The sequence below is a fragment of the Physeter macrocephalus genome, chromosome 10 (assembly GCF_002837175.3).
Source record: "Physeter macrocephalus isolate SW-GA chromosome 10, ASM283717v5, whole genome shotgun sequence".
Lineage (NCBI taxonomy): Eukaryota > Metazoa > Chordata > Mammalia > Artiodactyla > Physeteridae > Physeter > Physeter macrocephalus.
In genome coordinates, this window is record NC_041223.1 from 7317850 (window position 1) to 7338830 (window position 20981).

The 20981-nt window shown below is 38.8% G+C and overlaps 1 protein-coding gene across 5 annotated transcripts in view; it reads right to left on the bottom strand.

The window, feature by feature from the left end:
• MAP3K4 (mitogen-activated protein kinase kinase kinase 4) overlaps positions 1-20981 on the bottom strand; it is a 110628-nt gene that overhangs the window by 59730 nt on the left and 29917 nt on the right. For all 5 annotated transcript variants that reach the window (XM_028494779.2, XM_024122449.3, XM_028494778.2 and 2 more), the window contains exons 2-3: positions 19517-19707; positions 6331-7694 (exon numbers count right to left, since the gene is read on the bottom strand). In XM_028494779.2, the coding sequence (XP_028350580.1) occupies positions 6331-7694; positions 19517-19707 (1555 nt within the window). The remainder of the gene's footprint in view (positions 1-6330; positions 7695-19516; positions 19708-20981) is intronic.

A 20981-nucleotide genomic window follows, 5' to 3' on the forward strand; every position in this document is an offset into this window, starting at 1 on the left:
GAATATCACTCATGAATATAGATGCAAAAATCCTCAACAAAATACTAGCAAACAGAATCCAACAACATATTAAAAGGATCATACGCCACAATCAAGTGGGATTTATCACAGGGATGCAAGGATTCTTCAATATATGTGAATCATCAATATGATACACCACATTAACAAATTGAAGAATAAAAACCATATGATCATCTCAACAGATGCAGAAAAAGCTTCTGACAAAATTCAACACCCAGTTATGATAAAAACTCTCCAGAAAGTGGGCACAGAGGGAAGATACCTCAACATAATAAAGGCCATATATGACAAAACCCACAGCAAACATCATTCTCTCAATGGTGAAAAACTGAAAGCATTTCCTCTAAGATCAGGAACAAGGATGCCCACTCTTGCCACTATTATTCAACATAGTTTTGGAAGTCCTAGCCACAGCTATCAGAGAAGAGAAAGAAATAAAAGGAATACAAATTGGAAAAGAAGAAGTAAAACTGTCACTCTTTGCAGATGACATGATACTATACATAGAGAATCCTAAAGATGCCACCAGAAAACTACTAGAGCTAATCAATGAATTTGGCAAAGTCTCAGGATACAAAATTAACACACAGAAATCTCTTGCATTCCTATACACTGACAACAAAAGATCAGAAAGAGAAATTAAGGAAACAATCCCATTCACCACTGCAACAAAAAGAATAAAATACATAGGACTAAACCTACCTAAGGAGGTAAAAGACCCTGTACTCAGAAAACTAGACGACACTGATGAAAGAAATCAAAGATGACACAAACAAATAGAGAGATATACCATGTTCTTGGATTGGAAGAATCGATATTGTGAAAATGACAGTACTACCCAAAGCAATCTACAGATTCACTGCAATCCCTATCATTACCAATGGCATTTTTTACAGAACTAGAACAAAAATTCTTAAAATCTGTATGGAGACACAAAAGACCCTGAATAGCCAAAGCAATCTTGAGAGAAAAAAACAGAGCTGGAGGAATCATACTCCCTGACTTCATACAGAACTAGAACAAAAATTCTTAAAATCTGTATGGACACACAAAAGACCCTGAATAGCCAAAGCAATCTTGAGAAAGAAAAACAGAGCTGGAGGAATCATACTCCCTGACTTCACACTATACTACAAAGCTACAGTAATCAACACAGTATGGTACTGGCACAAAAACAGATATACAGATCAATGGAACAGGGTAGAAAGCCCTGTTCCAAACCCACCTACGGTCACCTAATCTATAACAAAGGAGGCAAGGATATACCATGGAGAAAAGACAGTCTCTTCAATAAGTGGTGCTGGGAAAACTGGACAGCTACATGTAAAAGAATGAAATTAGAATACTCCCTAACACCATATACAAAAATAAACTCAAAATGGATTAAAGACCTAAATGTTTATTTTGGTTTTTTTTTTTTTTTTTTTTTTTGCAGTCTGCGGGCCTCTCACTGCTGTGGCATCTGCCGCTGCGGAGCACAGGCTCCGGACGCGCAGGCTCAGCGGCCATGGCTCACGGGCCCAGCCGCTCCGCTGCACGCGGGATCTTCCCGGACCGGGGCACGAACCCGTGTCCCCTGCATCGGCAGGCGGACTCTCAACCACTGTGCCACCAGGGAAGCCCAAGACCTAAATGTAAAACCAGACACTATAAAACTCTTAAGAGGAAAACACAGGAAGAACACTCTTTGACATAAATCACAGCAAGATCTTTTGTGACCCACCTCCTAGAGTAATGGAAATAAAAACAAAAATAAACAAATGGGACCTAATGAAACTTGAAAGCTTTTGCACAGCAAAGGAAACTATAAACAAGATGAAAAGACAACCCTCAGAATGGGAGAAAATATTTTCAAACAAGTTAATGGACAAAGGATTAATCTCCAAAATCTATAAACAGCTCATGCAGCTCAATATTAAAGAGACAAAAAACCCAATTGAAAAATGGGCAGAAGACCTAAATAGACATTTCTCCAAAGAAGACATACAGATGGCCAACAGGCACATGAAAAGCTGCTCAACATCACTAATTATTAGAGAAATGCAGATCAAAACTACAGTGAGGTATCACCTCACACCGGTTAGAATGGGTATCATCAGAAAATCTACAAACAACAAATGCTGGAGAGGGTGTGGAGAAAAGGGAATCCTCTTGCACTGTTGGTGGGAATGCACATTGATACAGCCAGTATGGAGAACAGCATGGAGGTGCCTTAAAAAACTAAAAATAGAATCACCCTATGACCCAGCAATCCCACTACTGGGCATATACCCAGAGAAAACCATAATTCAAAAAGACACATGCACCCCAATGTTCACTGCAGCACTATATACAATAGTCAGGTCATGGAAGCAACCTAAATGCCCAGCGACAGACGATGAACTGGTTTGCAAGGCAGAAATAGAGACACAGATGTAGAGAACAAACATATGGACACTAGCGGGGAAAGCAGTGGGTGGGGGGCTATGAACTGGGAGATTGGGATTGACATTATACACTAGTATGTATAAAATAAGATACCTAATAAACCTGCTGTATAAAAAAAAATAAATTAGAAAAGAATCCACCTGCCAACGCAGGGGACACAGGTTCAATCCCTGGTCCAGGAAGATCCCACATGCTGCGGAGCAACTAAGCCCGTGCGCCACAACTACTGAGCCCGTGTGCTGTAACTACTGAAGACAGTGTGCTCTGGTGCCCGCATGCCAGAACTACTGAGCCTGCACTCTCCAACTACTGAAGCCTGCGCACCTAGAGCCCGTGCTCTGCAACAAGAGAAGCCACCGCAATGAGAAGCCCGCGCACCGCGACGAAGAGTAGACCCCGCTCGCTGCAACTAGAGAAAGCCTGCGCGCAGCAACGAAGATCCAATGCAGCCAAAAAAAAAAAAGAAACATGTCCTGAGAAAATGAATTTACAGAAGCTAAGGAGCTATAACGTTATCTAATTTTTAACAAACTATTAAGGCTGTTCATGATATTCATATTATTAAAACAATTTACAAACAGATTTTTTTTAGTATCACTAGTTGCATTTTTTAATTTAAAGATATTGAAATATAATAACAATCTTTAGAGGAAAACTGTTTTATAAAGCATGTTTACAAGCCAAGGAGAATTAAATATTAGATATGTCATTTATAAACACAAGTTGTAAGTAACTTAATCATAAGAAATAAAAATAGTCATAGATAAGAACAATCAAATACCATGAGTATAATTCTTCTTTTCTACAAAATCCTCCAACTATATTCATTAGTATTATCACATAAGCCATAAAAACTGTGCAAAACAAAAGATATGTATTGGGCACAATCTACAGTACCAGCTGGTCAAGATGTTTCTAACAATTAAGAATGAAAATTGTCCTCCAACCTAAAAGGTTATCCACTGCTTAAAATGTATGCCCTTAAAAATGTACGATTATTTGGCAGAGATTAAAAAGTAAAATACATTAAAAAAATAAAAATATAGACTTGTCTAGCCCCTACTGACTTACAGTTAGCTTCAAGGGGGGAAAAAAAGTGTAACAACACTTCTTAAAAAAAATAGTTTATATTTGACTTCTATAGCATTTTACTATTTATACAAGTATCTTTTCAAGCCTCACAACAACCCTGTGAGGTAGGTAGGGAAGTATTATTATACTCATTTTACAGATGTGAAGGCTTACGGTCAGAAAGATTAAGTCACTGACATTAAGATATGTGGTGAGAAAGAGCAGCATCGAGGAATGGAATCCAGTTATTGGACTTCAAAATTGTGGCTCTTTCCCAGACATACTTAGTAAAAAGACTAAAACAAAACAAACCCAGAAGGGGAGTGTACATATATTCATTTACATTTGTATACATACACTTCGCCTTATAGACATTATGTCCCTGAAATAGGAATAAAAATAAAGTCTTACTTTCCCATTGAGTTAATTATAATTTTGGAGGCTTATCTTTTATTAGTTTGGATTAATCTCCAATACAGAGGAATTTTAGCTCTTGGTTACTCTTTCATTATTTTACAAACACAACATTTTATAAACCAAAATTTAAAACAAGAGGGGCTACTGTACTACATTTTTTTTGAAAAGTAAACAATCTCAAATAATTCTAGTAAACATGTTTAATTCACACACTTTGAATGTGTATGTATTTCTTTTTTTCTATAACAAGGATAACTTTCTCATTCAGTTAAATCTCAACCGGTCAAACCAAAGGCATACAACTTTGATAGGAATTCAAAGCCATGGGCTACCTCATCATCTTTTTTCAGCAAGGGTTCTAATAGAAAATGCAATGCACTCATTCTCAATCTTTTTCTTGTTCCAACACATCTAATGGATGCAAAGCTCAGCAGCAGTGATTCACTGCCACAGAGGGTCCTCAGGGGAGAGGAAGACAGTCTGGGAGAGGGAGCGTAACGCAGTTTTAAGAAGCCCTGACACGTCTCCCTGAGCCCTCACCATGAGCCCCTCTCTCCTAGGAGAACCAGTGAATCAAAGATGAGGTAATAATGCCAGGACTTTTTCACTGCTATTACTTCAAAAACAGTCCTTCATAATAACAATTAATCAACCCCGTCCTGTCCATAGGTGTCCTTGTTAGAACCTAACCACTCTCCAGCCAAAAACCTAAACTAAAGTAAGCTATTTACCATCTGAAGCATATGCCAGATCTTTACTACATACCTAATTCTGCTCTACTGACTTTGAAACTTGCACTATAATAAATTCTTATTGTAACATAGTTATTCATGGACTAAGAAGGAAAAACATCATTTGCCCTAATAAAAAGATGTACATAAAAAATCATTCACAGAGTCAAAATACTGCTCAAAGGAAATTCATTTTTGAGATTTCTAATCAAAATAATACTCAAAGTAAACTAACCCCCGAAGAGCTACAAAGTACTGATTCATTCTGCAAACATCCCGCTATGTTATGTGAACACCTGACCCCTTCTCCGAAGGGTTCATAATCTGGCCATCAGATTAAAACTTCAAATCCTGCAAATTCGGATTCTCTTCCGATGTTTCCCATCTTAAGGAATACCTTCAGTTTTATCATCTGACTCCAAAGCAAGCCAGATTGTACAATAAACCAAAGTTTAAAAAAAGTAGAAGTATATACATATGTATGTGTTTAGCTATTAAAATTTAGAATCACAGCCCTACTCAGGTAATTAGGGATCTCAAAGATCTGGGTGCTTCTGCTTTTAGCCAGATGAACGTGCAAACTCACCACAACAGAAAAATTGCTTATACTCTTTCACTCTCAAGAACAATATCCAACAATATGTCCCTTTCTAGTTTTACCACCCTTAATGGTAAAGAATTTCTGAGATATAAAGCTATTAAAACCAAGTCTGTACTATTTTCAAATCAACTCCTCTACTAGACATACTCCTCACAAAAATCTTCTCGTATCGAAATATGTCTTTGATAATAATACTTCCCTTAAACTTCCAGCAACTACACTAAACACTGTAACCTTACCGAATAGTGTATACTTTTCCCCTTTGATCATTCTTGGCCTTCTCTGTAATTCTTCTCTCTTTAAAATCCAGTGACCAAAACTGGACATGCAACTCAAAAGGAAGTAAGCCATTGCAAAGAATAGAGAAAGGGGGCCTTCCCTGGTGGCGCAGTGGTTGAGAGTCCGCCTGCCGATGCAGGGGACGCGGGTTCATGCCCCGGTCCGGGAAGATCCCACATGCCGCGGAGCGGCTGGGCCCGTGAGCTATGGCCGCTGAGCCTGCGCGTCCGGAGCCTGTGCTCCGCAACGGGAGAGGCCACAACAGTGAGAGGTCCGTGTAACGCAAAAAAAAAAAAAAAAAAAAGAAAAAAGAATAGAGAAAGAACTATATCCATGACCTTGGATGCCATACTCATTTAAAAATATTTTAGCATCATGTTGACTTTTTACTGACTCATATTCAGCTTGTGGTCACCCATGATTATGGCTTTCTTCCCTCTTTATTTATACCTAGCCTGTCCTTCTCCATCCTATATTTAATCATTGGATTTTTTTTCCCTCCACACACTTAATTCACTCAGTTTCATACAGTTTTCACACATCCACTTTCCCTTTTATCACAATGCTTTATGGAAACGTTTAAATCTGCAATTTATAATAACCACCATTTATGCCTTAAAAAGATCAAGATTATGAACACAACTTTGTAAATCCACTATACTTCAATTAAAAAAAAATCAAGACCATGAAAGTACATATTATAGAGAACACAACATACATTGTAATTTACAAGTAATAGTGGAACTAAGGACAAGATCATACTATGGCCTACCGGAAACCTACCTCCACTGGACGGTCACTCTTTACCAGTGCTATACGTGCCCTTTGCAAGGAACCATCCATCAGCTTGTGAAGTCTTAAAATTAACTTTCTTAACCCCATCTGCTTCAGTGCTTTGTCTACAAATGGTCTATAAATAGAAGTCAGACAATGTCTACTAAAGCCTGCTTCTGTGCTGCAGTCTGGTGTTCCCCAGCCAACAGAATCGTCCTCAGATTCAAGCCTCTCGAGCTTCTTAGTTACACAGTCCGGTGACTGGATGTTGAAACTGTTGTCAGTGGGCTGCCTGGTTTCTGGTAACCTTGGATCAGGGATTTGTTCTTCTTCACTCTCATCCGTACTGCTTTCCAACTCTTTCAATTCTCCTTCTGTGTCATCACCCTCATCTTCGGGCTCGTTGCCTCTGGATGATCGTGGGGAAGGGATTTCAAACACCGGCCAGCCAATGTCTGACAAATTCTTGATGCCCAAAACAGTGCCCATAATCCTTAATTTCTGATTTAAGTCCTTTGTGATGTTTAACCACAAACAGAGTGCCTGCACCCTGTCCTGGAAGTCTTTTGCAGCGTACTTTTCATAGTCCTTTTGAAGAGCCTGCAACGATGGATAAAGTGCCTCTATGTACTCCAGCAGCTCCATTATCCGTTTGACCTGCTCAAATGACACCCTCTGGCGTTGGAGATGCTCATGATATGTTGAGTAACCCACAACCTTTGTCCCATGAGGGGCTCTGCACTGCCCTTCTACCAAAGTACCATTAAAACTAGCTCCATTTCTAACAAAGGCAAAGCTCCCATAATTAACTTTGAAAGTAAGGATTTCATTGATAATATCTGGGATGGCTTGACGGGCTGTATATAAAAAGAGGTCCTGGTCGTTAATGGTCCTTCCTGCGTGCCAGGCTTGTAGCTCTAACCAGATCAGTTCATTAGATCGGTTAAACCAGAAAGCAGACGTATTTTCCTGTCCTCTTTGCTCCCTGTCCTTCTTCTTTGAGACTGAGGTAAGCTTTAGTAGAAGTCGTAGAGTTTCAAAAAATTTTAAGCGATCTGCTGGACAGTCAGTCCTAGAAGTCTGGCGTGCAGTTCTGGCTATCGGCATGGGCACAGACACCGGAAGCTTAGCATTGCTGCAGCCAAGACTGAGGTAAGGCTTATTGAGATCCACATCTGGAATTGATTTTTTGGGCAGAGACCCACCCACTGGGTCCAACATGAAGGAGCACTGCACGTTCTTCTTATGATCTGGCTCCGTCGTTCTAAGAGCTGCTCGGACCTTTTTCTCCTGCTTATAGCTGTATTCTTCCACATTCTCCACAGTTTTTCCAGTGTCTTTATGTGGAGGTTGGTTTGGTGCATTCATTTTTTCTATTAAAAAAATAAGCAGAACATTATGTTACTCTGAAATATAAAGTTATTCTCAATATTTCAATGACGGATATTCACATGTACTTATATTTTCAGACCGTTATTGAAGAAAATAATCATACCATATGCTGAAAATTAAGAAAATACACACACACACACAACATTTCTCTCTAAATCTTTAAAAAGGTTTTACCCATTTTCCCTGTTACATAACACTTGCTATATTCTCTAGTATTCTCCATTACTAACCTAAAACCATCTGCTTACCTCTCTTCTACAAAGTGCAGTCACCAGCTAGCCAAATCTGCACAAGTCATCACCTTAAACGTAAGAAGGGAGAAACAGTGCGGCAGATCTGACAGAACCTGGTTTAGAGAACACATCCAATTCCTGCCTTCGCCGTGAACTGAAGTGTCAAGTTAGAGCAAATCAGTTAAGTTTTCTGGGTTACTTTTCTCTTTCGTAAAACCAAGTAGATTGAGGAAAGACCACTTAGGGAACCTTAAGATTATCCTCATGAAACACTGAAAGACATATAAGCAAAAATGTTTACCTTAGTTTATTCTATTCCTTGATTTCTTCTTTGCCACAAACAGGTGAACAATAACATTTTAAATTTAACATTAAGAAAACTGAAGACATATAGCCTAATTTGGTATAATTTGCCTAGTTTATTAATACTGGCACATAAAGTCATTCAAAATTAATGCAAAGGAAGTAAACATCACACTTTCCCTTCACGTAACTGTAAAAGGTTCTATTAACTTAATTCCCAAGCTTTGAGATGAACACACATCTTGCCAAACAGAAATGTCTGGCATTTCTGACACTAGGAACCACCCTACCTCACTGAAACCCCTTCAGTCTCTTGCTTTCTACACACAGCACTCTCAGGGTTCTCTTCTACCTTCTGAGTCCCTCCTCTTCAAATTCTCTCCTGGGAACTTGGCTCACTCCATTAAAAAGTTAATGCTTCTCAAAGCCCTTCTCTTAGGTCTCTTCTGTCTCACCTTCCCTCTCCCCGCGTGACCTCCTTCACAACCACGTCATACGCTGATGATGCCCGAGCCTAGAGCACTGTCCCCATGTCCCCTCTACACTCAAGGTATACTGTCTCACTGAATCTAGGACACACATTTTGTATTTTAACTTCTCTGAAATTAGAATATGTTTTATAATTATGGTGATATAAATAACTTTTAGGAATATATTCACTAATATATTTCATTTACATTTTCCTTTATATATATATGCACAATAGTAATAAATGGTTTTTAAAAATCTATTATCTAAATATCAAGAAGTATAAAAGAGTTCTTTAAATAAAAATTAAAAATTCTAAGTATAAGAACACACTGTGTCATCAATTATAAGCATTTTTTTCCTTACTATATAATATTATAGTATGCCTTTAGATTTGATGAAATAGAGTATATTTCTGTGGTTACAGACTAACATACCCAAAATCAATTCACCAAAGAAAATTTGTTTAAAGCCAATGTATTTCCAAATCAATTTACATTAGTTTCAAAATAAGGATTTTAAAACAAGTATTTCCAAGAGCACTTCCAACCTGATTTACATTATATTCAATTTCTTTTATGATCCATCAAAAAGGATTTTACTGTCTGTAAGGATTTGTGTTATATTTTAATATAAAACTATTATTACTATGATCTTTTAAATTAGCAGTACTTATTAAACAATAGAACTTTTATCTGTAGTTTTAATCTACTTTACTTCTAAATGTCTTAAAACGTTTTATACAGTCCATTCAAGAAATTTCTTCACTCAGAATGGCTATCATCAGAAACAAGACAAATAACAAGTGTTGGCAAGGAGGTGGAGAAAAAGGAATCCTCCCTCATACACTGCTGGTGGGAATGTAAATTGGTACAGCCACTATAGAAGGTTTCTCCAAAAACTAAAAATAGAACTACCATTTGACCCAATAATTCCACTCCTAGATATACATATCCAAAAAAAACCCCAAAACACTAATTCAAAATGATACATGCACCCCGATATTCACAGCAGCATTATTTACAATTGCCGAGATACAGAATCAACCTCACTGTCCATCAACAGATAAATGGATAAAGATGTAGAGAGCGTGTGTGTGTGTGTGTGTGTGTGTGTGTGTGTGTGTGTGTATACATACATATCAATACATACAATGGAATACTACTCAGCCATAAAAAAAATGAAATTTCACCATTTGCAGTAACATGGATAGAGCTGGAGGGTATTATGCTGAAATAAGTCAGACAGAGAAAGACAAATACTGGGTGATATCACTTACATGTGCAATCTAAAAAATACAACAAACTAGTGAATATAACAAAAAAGAAGCAGACTCACAGATATAGAGAACTAATGGTTACCAGTGGGGAGAAGGAAGCGGGGAGGGACAAGATAGGGTTAGGGGATGAGATACAAATTACTAGGTATAAAATAAATAAGCTACAACAATATACTATACAATACAGGAAATATAGCCAATATTTTACAATAACTATAAATGAAATGTAACCTTTAAAAATTGTGAATCACTATGTCATACGTCTGAAACTTATATAATATTGTACATAAATGATACCTCAATAAAAATTTTTAATTTTTTAAAAAGTCGAATTTTTTAAAAAGAAATTTCTTCACAGTTTTATTGTTTCTAGCTACAAATACTTATCAATCCTCATTTATAAAAAATGTGTCCAGGCCAGCCCTTTGCCTCCTCTTTGCTGTTTTGTCTAACTGTGTTCTTTACACTTTTATTAATATAGCACATATATATCACTCATTTCTACTTAGTAAAGCAATGGTTATTTGAAAGCAAAGCTCACAAGTACTTCCAAATTTAACTCCATTATATTCTATGTTTCAAGATATCAAAGCATACTATACTTTCTTACTATGAAACGTAAAATGATATCTACATGGTACCAGGGAGTAAGATTGGAGATAAAGATAATGAGTTTGTTTTGTAATATATTGAATTGGAGGTGCCTATGGGACATTCATGTAGAGATGTCTGTGGGTAACTAATATACGAGTCTTGAGCTCAGGAGAGAAATCCAGAGATATCAATTTGGAAATTATCAGTATATACAGATGTTGTTTAATACCAGGAGAGTACACAAGAATATCCAAGAGAAGTGTGCAGAAGAGAGGCAATGCAGGCCTAGGAAAGAATGCTATATTAACTAATATGTGCATCCACAGGGTTTTGAGTCAGAGAAATCAAAAACTTATGTGACAAAAAACTATTTTGTTAGCTTAGGGTTTAGGATTCTAAGAAGACTTTACAAAATGAATGTAGGGTAGCATTAGTGACCAAGGCCAAAGAACGTCTGCCTATAATTTATAACTTAAAAGTAAGTGAACAGTGAAAAAGTATTACTTTCCTTATATAAATTATAAATGTTCTTCTAACCCATGACTGAAAGGTCCTAAGGGAAACAAAGGGAGAACTCAGAGTAGCTGGGATGTCCTGAACACCACAGAAGACTGAGCTATGAACTTTAAGCCCAAATCTATGCTAAATTTCCCACACAGCTAATAGTCAAAGCATGAAAATATCAAGAGATGAAGCTTCTGAGCCTTGATCTTTATTCCAACAATTAAAAGGACTTAAGGGGGGAAATGCCACAATCCCATTTTTCTGTAGATACAGAATCGAATTTTAGCAAGCTTAGAAACCTAATTTTTGTAGATTATACACAAATAGTGTGAAGCCTATCTTACAGCATAAAAAATGGTATATTTTGAAATTCTGTATTCAAAATTTTGGTTCAGTCTTTGGACCTACAATGTGTGCAAATGAAAGCAAATGGGGAAGGAGGAAGATGGGACAAAGAAGCTTTTTTTTTTTTTTTCCAAAACAAAAAACCAAGTTGGTTTTTTTAAAAAGACACACAAATGGAAATAGGTACATCATTAAAATGACATAATTTAAATTTAAAATAGACTTAAGCCCCAGTCTAGCTACTGTGCAAAAAGAAAATACCAATCTTTGTTTGTTTAGTTTTCTGTTAATACTAAATCCCTCTGCAATGAACAGAAAGTCAAATACAGAGTTTCTGTAAAGGAGAATGGATCAAAAGTATATAGAATGTTTTATACAAGTTCTAATTACAGTACTACAAAACTAGTTCACAATGACTTAAGACTAATGAACATCTGAGCTCCCAAGTGGCTATAAATTAAGTGGTACGACTTTGCAGTACTGTTAAAACAAACCTTCCAAGAAGTTACTGTTTCCTTTGGCCAATCACCAATAACTCCTGCCAAACCAGAGAAACATGAAAGGAAAAGAACAAAAAAATGTATAATGAAACTGAACGCAAACAAATGCCAAGCAATATGGTTCACCTGTTTAAACAGATATAAGACAGTCAACTGAATTCCCCACAATTCACACCTAGAAACGGCTCTTTAGAATATGTATAAAACGTACTTTTTATCAAGTCTTCGCAATTCTTACGCTCTTCCATACATGTATGTCAAATTCGAAACACTGGCCCTCCTCGATCTCTCAAATCGGAAAGCAGGAACAGGTATCTGCGCTTTACTTTAAATGTGAGATGATCTTTAGAGCAGTGATGTGCCAGGCTATCCATGTCAACAGTCTGAAGGGACTTGGAGATCTTCTAATTCAAGGTTCTCAAACTTTAGTAAACATTAAGAATCACTCAGATTCTTGCTACAATGCAGATTCCTGGGCCCACTCCCAGTGTCTCGGATTCAACTTGGCTAGAATGACACCACATTTGGGAAAACACTGCTCTATTCAAACACTGCTTGACCCATGTACGAGGTAAGGGCTTACAGAAACTGTCGTCATCTTTACAACAGCACTGTGATGGAGATTCCCGCAGAACATGGATGGCCAGACAGATGAGACATGTTGGGACAGGGATCCTAACCCATGTTTGTACCATCAACCACCTTTACGCCTGTCAAGCTGCTCACGGGGCAGGGCTGTCTGACTAAGGAAAGGTTAAGATGCTGAGTGCCGTAAAAGGCAGATTACGGTGGGCTAACTGGTATGTGGAAGCTTTAAATAAGACCAGGCACTTGACCGCATACCTTGAAGAATGGATGCATCTTAAATAAGGGTAGCAAGGAAGGCAAGAGAATATTTAGAGCCATAGAATAAACATACAAAAAGACACAAAAGCAGAAAAGAAGAGAGCCTGGCTGGAGTGGTGAGTCTACATGTAGATGGGTAGACTGGAAATATAGATTAGAACCTTGAAAGTCAGGCTGAGTTTGGATTAAAGAGCCGAAATATAGATTTAGGTCCAGTCTAGTTCACGAAGAACATTTCTCTTACTATACAGATTGAATCTGATTTATAACCATTTTACCAGATCAATTTTATAGCAGTATTATATTAAAAAAAAAATAAAACTTGCTAATCTCACTGTTAGCAAAAAATCACACACATTTACATACACACACACACCTTGAGATATTTGCTAATGATAGGGAGATTAATGTGTGTACATGTATATGCATACGTGTGTGTATATGCACACATGTATATGCCAGATTACAGATTACTACCTCTGTAATCTGGCTCTTACAGTATTACATTACTCCTGCAAAATGGGGCTGATAATGATTACGAGGCAGATTCACCCTGAAAAGGGCTCTGGCCTGGGTGTCTTCATTCTTATTTAACCTACTTAAAACTATGAGATGAACTGGATTTACTTCCTTCTGCTAATTAAAAAGAACAAAAATTTAAGGATGAGATAGTTTGTCTCTTCTTAAACCAGCCTTAAGGAGAAACAGCTACACATGGGTAGCTAGCTACACGTTATGGTCCAAAATTTATCAAAATCTTAATTGCTGTAGTTTGGTAGTTATTTACCATTATCCAAAAAATATGATCTGAAGTAATACCACAGTTAAATTCTGTTACTCATCAAAGTATGAAATCAAGCCTAGTCAGTGAGTTAATTCAAGAGCTGAACTGGTAGGTTACATCTGTCAGGATGTCACATAGCTGGTATTTTTCAGGTAATAAAGCGCTAACCATCTTTACCTAGATATCATAACATTGTAATGTATTTAATATTTAGCACAGCTTCTAAAAGCAGAAGTTAGGGCTTCCCTGGTGGCGCAGTGGTTGAGAGTCCGCCTGCCAATGCAGGAGACACGGGTTCGTGCCCCGGTCCGGGAAGATCCCACATGCCGCGGAGCGGCTGGGCCCGTGAGCCGTGGCCGCTGAGCCTGTGCGTCCGGAGCCTGTGCTCCGCAACGCAAAAAAAATAAATAAATAAATAAAAAATAAATAAAAGCAGAAGTTAATATTTTGAAAACAAAAATATCTTTAACATTCCCAGGGAAACAAAATCAGGAAAAGGCAAAAGTCAAATAAAATAATTTTAAACACATCTAAAGTCCATCAGTACAAAGAAATAAAACATTGTGGGCAGTGGTGACCTCACCTTTGTCCTACATCCCTAGGCCCCCTCCTCAGGCCTCCCCTATCTCAGACAACCACTATGATACATATTGTTTTGAACTTTTCCGTCTGTGGTTACCCACTTGCATATCAGGAAAGGAAATCACAATGAGTGACACGAGTCTTTCTGCAGAACTTCTCGTGTTTATTTGCAGGAACTTCTCTAAAGTCTACTCCCAAAAGTGCGTTTGCTTGGGTCAAGGATATAACCAACCTCAGTCTGACTGTATTAACAAATTACTTCCACACAGGGATTGAGACAATTTACACTCACACCAGCCTTGTAAGAGAGCTGCCATCTCCTCATATCTTTGCTAGTATTTGATAATGCTCATCAGGGTGTAGTAAGTATTAGAAAGAAAACCACAGGCCCCAAATGGTGTCAGTTGCATGCTAAAAGCCCATGATGGCAAACCTATATTTTATACGTTACTTCGGTGCAGTTCCAACCTCTCCCAGAAATGTAGTTTTAATTGAACAGTCTAGAATTTTCTGGTCAATACCAATAAAGTAACCCATCAAGTAGGCCCTCTACGATCCCCCAGAGGAAGAGGCAATCTGCATGATAAAACCCCTATCATCCCTCCCCAACCCCATAAAAAAGATGTCTGGTCAAAAAATAATCCTTTCTTTTTTTTTGCTAATATCTCCCCTACTCCACCCTTTTTCCTATAAAATCCCTTCCATTTTTGCACAACACTCAGAGCACCCTTCGAGTTGCTAGATGTAATGCTGCCTGATTCATGAATAAAGCCAATCAAATCTTCAAATTTACTTGGCTGAATTTTGCTTTTTAACATAAGGAATATATTTGGGTTTTGTCCAGGTTCCTGACACAGAGCTCCTAAAACCCTTGGAATTTTCTGATAGAAGTGTCTTTTTTATTCATAAGGAGCCCCTATCAATCACACCTCAATTTACACTAGTAAGGCAACTTAAGTGATTAACATAAGTAAAGTGTGTTCCTGAGTTCTGTGAGCAGTTCTCTCATGGGAACCCTCAATTTATTACCAGTTGGTCAGAAGGTTGCCCGGTACTAAATTTCCAATTATAAAAAATAAGCCTATAACAGCAGTTGGTTATTTTGAGCCTAGGATAATAAGAATATTTAAAGAATCATATCCATATAATAGCTCATGACAATGGCTACCATCACTAAAGACAACAGTGTTAGTGGTTACTCTACCCGCAGAACCGTGAGCACAATAAAATGGACGCTTTCATAACACTAAGCTTTGGGGTGGTTGCTACACACAGCAACAGATAAGCAGAAAAATGAAAATATTATTGGTGATGTTAATTAAAAAGATGAGTTCAACTTTCACTGCAGTTCTAAAGCGAATCGTATGATTCAGGCAACCTTTGCTCGTTGCAGAGAGAAAGAATGCGTCAGTTCATATTTCCTTGGAAAGCTTTTAAAATAAATCTGGCCAATCTAATTAATTTTAAAAATCTCTTGAAAATACTGAGAGACCAATACACTATTATGATTGACAAATGAGTTTGAAATACTGATCTCCCTGACTCAGCCTTCAGGCCATAGCACAAATGTCACTTGTTCCAGAAGTCTTCGCAAGCCCAGGTCTGCTCAATCCCCTCCTGTGGGCACCCACAGAAGCTGCCCCTCTCTCCCCTCCACCCCAGCTCTACCACACAAGATGGGACTGCCTGCCCATCTCTGTGATTCCTACTGGAGATGAGCAGGGGCTTATCGATCATCGAACGCAACACCCGCCTATGGAGTCACTGAAGTTCCGAGTCAATGGAAAGAATGAAGGAGAAATAAGGGAGGAATGGAAGGGAGGAAGGAAAAAGGGGATGCGAAGAGGAGGCAGAAGAAAGGAAAGAGAGGTAAAGGCAAAAAGAAAGGGAGGGAGGTGAGGAAAGAAAGACCCAGAGAAAAAGTAACTATGATGGCAACATATAGAGTGACAAGAAGAAAGGGGGCTAGAAAGAGCTACAACAAAGGGATAAGCCAGACAGGACTGACCCAGGCTGCACTCCCAACCCCATACCTTGGTAACTATGGGACTCAAGACTCAGTGTCCTGAAAGGAGGGGCACCAATTAATAAGGGTACAGTCAATGATGTAATTATTTAATTCTACTTTGAAATTTAAGGCAAGTAGTGAGAAAGAAACCTTTAGCTCACAATAATAATAACGACAGCTAGTGGTTACTGAACATAAAACCCTCACAACACCGTAAGGCAGATTACCTCACAGCTGAAGAAAATGAGACACGGAGGTGGCATATACAGAAGGTGGTAGAACCAGGGTCGGAATCCAGGCAATCTGGCAACCAAGTCTGTGCTCTGGTCCACCATGCTCTGCTGCTGCAGCCAGCAAGTTCTCAAGCACTGTTTGTTCTACCAGCTCAACACAAACACGCCACCACCAAAACAGTAACATGGCCCACCTGCCCAACACGGTTGCTTCATTTCCATCCTTTTTTTGGTGTTCTTGTTTTTGTCAAAAATGTTGACAAAAACAGTTCCCCAGACAGCAAACATACTGCTTTCTAGTATATGCATGACTGGGACAGTTAAAACTACACGCCCTAGAAACTCTCTGTGTCATGTCCTCAACCATAAATTGAATAAATTATATATAGAACCTCCATCTCATTGGGTTATTACGATATTTAAAAGATAACTCTTGGGCTTCCCTGGTGGCGCAGTGGTTGAGAGTCCGCCTGCCGATGCAGGGGACACGGGTTCGTGCCCCGGTCCGGGAAGATCCCACATGGCGCGGAGCGGCTGGGCCTGTGAGCCATGGCCGCTGAGCCTGCGCGTCCGGAGCCTGTGCTCCGCAACGGGAGAGGCCACGACAGTGAGAGGCCCGCGTACCGCAAGAAAAAAAAAAAAAAAAAAAAAAAAAGATAACTCTTTAGAGGGGCTAAGCGCAGTGCTTAGGTAAGCACTCAAGAACTGTGAGTGATAACCAGGCAAATGTTGCTACAAATGATTCGGCAGCCATTAAAATGAACAGCACAGGTAATTCTATGGCACAGAAAGTTCATGAATCATTAAATGAGAAAGGAAGCCAGCTACAAAATAGTAAATATAGTATGATATCGTATCACAACACAAATATACGCAAGTAAAGAGACTACAAGGCAAAGATGGTAAAAGCTGTTATTTCTGCATATTGGGTTTACGGGTATTTTTCTTTCTTTCTCTCAGTATTTTCTAAACTCCCTATGACAAACATGTAATCTTTTGCAATAAGAAAAAACATAAGTTATTAAGAACTTTGGTGCCCTAGGTCTACTATTAGATAGCTACAAATCAAAAGGTTTATGAGCATTCTTTCTTCACCTGCAAAACGGCAGGAATTAACGTCGTCTCTGAGACCCCTTCCACATCTAAAATTCTGTAATTTTATGAAATAAACAACTGAAAGAAGTTGAGGAGGAAAAGAAACAACCTTCCCTCTTCCTCCTATCTCTGACACAGCCCAGAAGGACAGCAGAGCTCAACAAGTATCCAGTGACGGGTTTTCTGACTGATTACTAAAGACGGACAGTCATGTCAAGTACCGAATTCAGAGAAGCTTAACCCCTGGCTGCTTGTGCTGGGAAAAAAGTCCAAACTGAGGACCAGGAGAACTAGTTCTAAAATTAGTCCTGGGAGTTCCCTGGTGGTCCAGTGGTTAGGACTCTGCATTCTCACTACCTAGGGCCCAGGTTCAATCCCTGGTCAGGGAACTAAGATCCCACAAGCTGTGTGGCATGGCCAAAAAATAAAAATAGTACCTAAAATTAGTCCTGCCACTATCTCAAGCCTTCTGGCCTTAAGAAGTTGCTTGAAAACCCTTTCTCAATCTATAAAATGGGGGGACTGTGTTCTCAACTCCGGTTCTAAAATAGTATGAACAAGTGAAGACAAAGCAGATGTCCTATTGGCATCATCGCATTTCACCACCACGAAGCAAATATGTATTAACTAATATTGGTTCCGTAGATGCTGCTTCAAAAGGAACTTCTGCAGGCATTTGAGAAATTTCTTTGAGAAAATGGAAAAGGATTGATTTTAAAGATAATATATTGCAATGGAAAGCTATTACTTTCCAAAGGGGGTAAATACAGACCATAGGTTAACACCCTACTACAAATATAGTTTTAAAAGAAAGTAAAAAAAAATCATCTTCCCTGTGGGAAAGAAAGACTATTTATTACTTAGGAATTCCTCCTTGGATAAGACTTCACTCAAGCAAATAAGTACAATAAAGTCCATTTCTCTTACCCTTCTTCTCTCTTGAGGAAGGGCTATGATAGGGACACAGAATGAACTTGCCGACATTAACCATGAGAGATCAATGCGTGGAAGAAATGTGTGGGAAAGGGAAAGAGAGGAAGAAAATGAGTTAAAGAAAGGGAGAAATGGAAATGAGTCTCTTTTCAGTAGGGACAACATGTGATAAGTGGAAATTTCTCAGAGGAGATAAAGAATGATATCCCTATCTTGCACAGTAATAGGTAGATGAATTCTAGGAAACTATGAGATCAGTTTTATGACAAGTGGTTTGCTGAAATTAACAGAGAAATTCTAAAACCGTAAGGCTTCAGTGACCTGAGGTTCCATGCCAGAAAGCAGGTACAAGGAAGCAGGTCAGCATGATTCAATTCCTCTGCCTCGGAACAGAACAGCTGTGACGTGCTCAGAGGAAGGAAGAAATGAAAACAGAGAACAGTCTCAGGAGCAGGAACAGTTTCTAGAAGCAGAACACTATCTGGGCTTTGGGATTCCAAGCAGAAAGAAAAGTAAAACACAGATCCTGTGCGTGATTATAAGGTGGGGTACCATCCAGGCCCTGTGCTTAGTGGGAACGAGGGCCCTGTACATGAGGGCAGCACCACAGTCACCGGCAGAGCACAGGTCTCAGGCCGCCTAGGGAATCCTGGGGAAGAAAGCCTGGCCCTACCTCTCCCAAACTGCCCAATACATCATGTCAGGAAGACAGAATCTAGAAGTTTCAGCCTAAGAGATTCAAAGAATAAAAGAAGGCCATCTATCCCGGAGATGTCCAGCAGCCACCCTGGACAGGCACGCTGATTCATCCATGTTTGTCCTCTTCCACATCCTAAAAGGAATGCAAATGCCTCACACACTGACTTTAACAATGACTCAGGACAAACCTTTCTATCTCTGGAGAATTATTTTCTCTTTTATTAACAATATTGCTAATGGTGATAACTTTAAGGCAGCATAAAATCAAATTTAAAATAAGAGGAATAACTAACATTATTGTAGAAAAAGCATCTATCAATAGTTACAGGTTACATAAAGATTATATACCAACCATGCCACGCCCTCTCAAATATATCTTTTTAAGTACAAGACTTACCTTTCAAATTAGCTCGACTGGTGGGCCTCCCTACATTATTCCTCTGGTGTTTGGTTGACAGGCGCTTCATCTGCCGAGGTGCGCTGGGGGGAGAGGTTCCATAAAGGTTCTCTGCATTTGTTTCATCTGAAAAGTCCTCAGGATCAGACTCAGAATTCTTACAAGCTGAATCTCCCAATGTGTACTCTTGTCTATGGAGGACAACAAGCAGAGAAAATATTCAGTAATGTATGAAGGGAATTCAAATTTCAATTACTTAAAATTTCTTTTAAAAACCCTCCATCACACTTTTCTGTGGATATGTCTCTTCCTCAGCCTTGTAATCTTTCTCCTCTCTCTGTACTTGTAGAAACTCACGAAGAGAACATAACGACCGTGCTCCTGCTCTCACCACGAATAAAGAGAACTGATGTGCAGTTTCTGTTGTTCAGAGAATTCTTTCTAACATAAATGAAGTTTAAAACTAAAAACTTAAGGATCAGGGAAAAAAGGGCAAAGGACTAGAAGATACAAACCAACAGAACTAAGCACCACTTACGTGATAGTTGGTGACAAGCTTAACTGCTGAGTGGGCAACTCTTGCCCTGACTTCGGAGTCCCGCTGCTTTCGCTTTGTGAAGCACACAGAGCATAAAGCATGACCTGAGCAGCAAAGCAGAGAGCACTGATGACATGTGGTAGGTCAGGGTTTCTGTGTTCTCTGATAAACACTACAGCGCAGCACTCAGGTTAGGGAAGCTGAAAACTTCCCTAACATGGGAAAGGAAATAGTCAATCAAGTCCAGGAAGCACAGAGAGTCCCATACAGGATAAATCCAAGGAGAAGCACGCCAAGACACATATTAATCAAGCTATCAAAAATCAAATTCAAAGAAAAAATGTTAAAAGCAGCAAGGGAAAAGTAACAAATAACATGCAAGGGATTCCCCATAAGGTTAACAGCTGATCTTTCAGCAGAAACTCTGCAAGCCAGAAGCGAGTGGCAGGACATATTTAAAGTGATGAAAGGGAAAAAGCTACAACCAAGATTACTCTACCCAGCAAGAATCTCATTCAGATTCGATGGAGAAATTAAAACATTTACAGACAAGCAAAAGCAAAGAGAATTCAGCACCACCAAACCAGCTTTACAACAAATGCTAAAGGAACTTCTCTAGGCAGGAAACACAAAGGAAGGAAAAGACCTACAATAACAAACACAAAACAATTAAGAAGATGGTAATAGGAACATACATACTGATAACTACCTTAAATGTAAATGGATTAAATGCTCCAACCTAAAGACACAGACTGGCTGAATGGATGAAAAAACAAGACCCGTATATATGCTGTCTACAAGAGACCCACTTCAGACCTAGGGACACATACAGACTGAAAGTGAGGGGATGGAAAAAGATATTCCATGCAAATGGAAATCAAAAGAAAGCTGGAGTAGCAATACTCATATTAGATAAAATAGACTTTA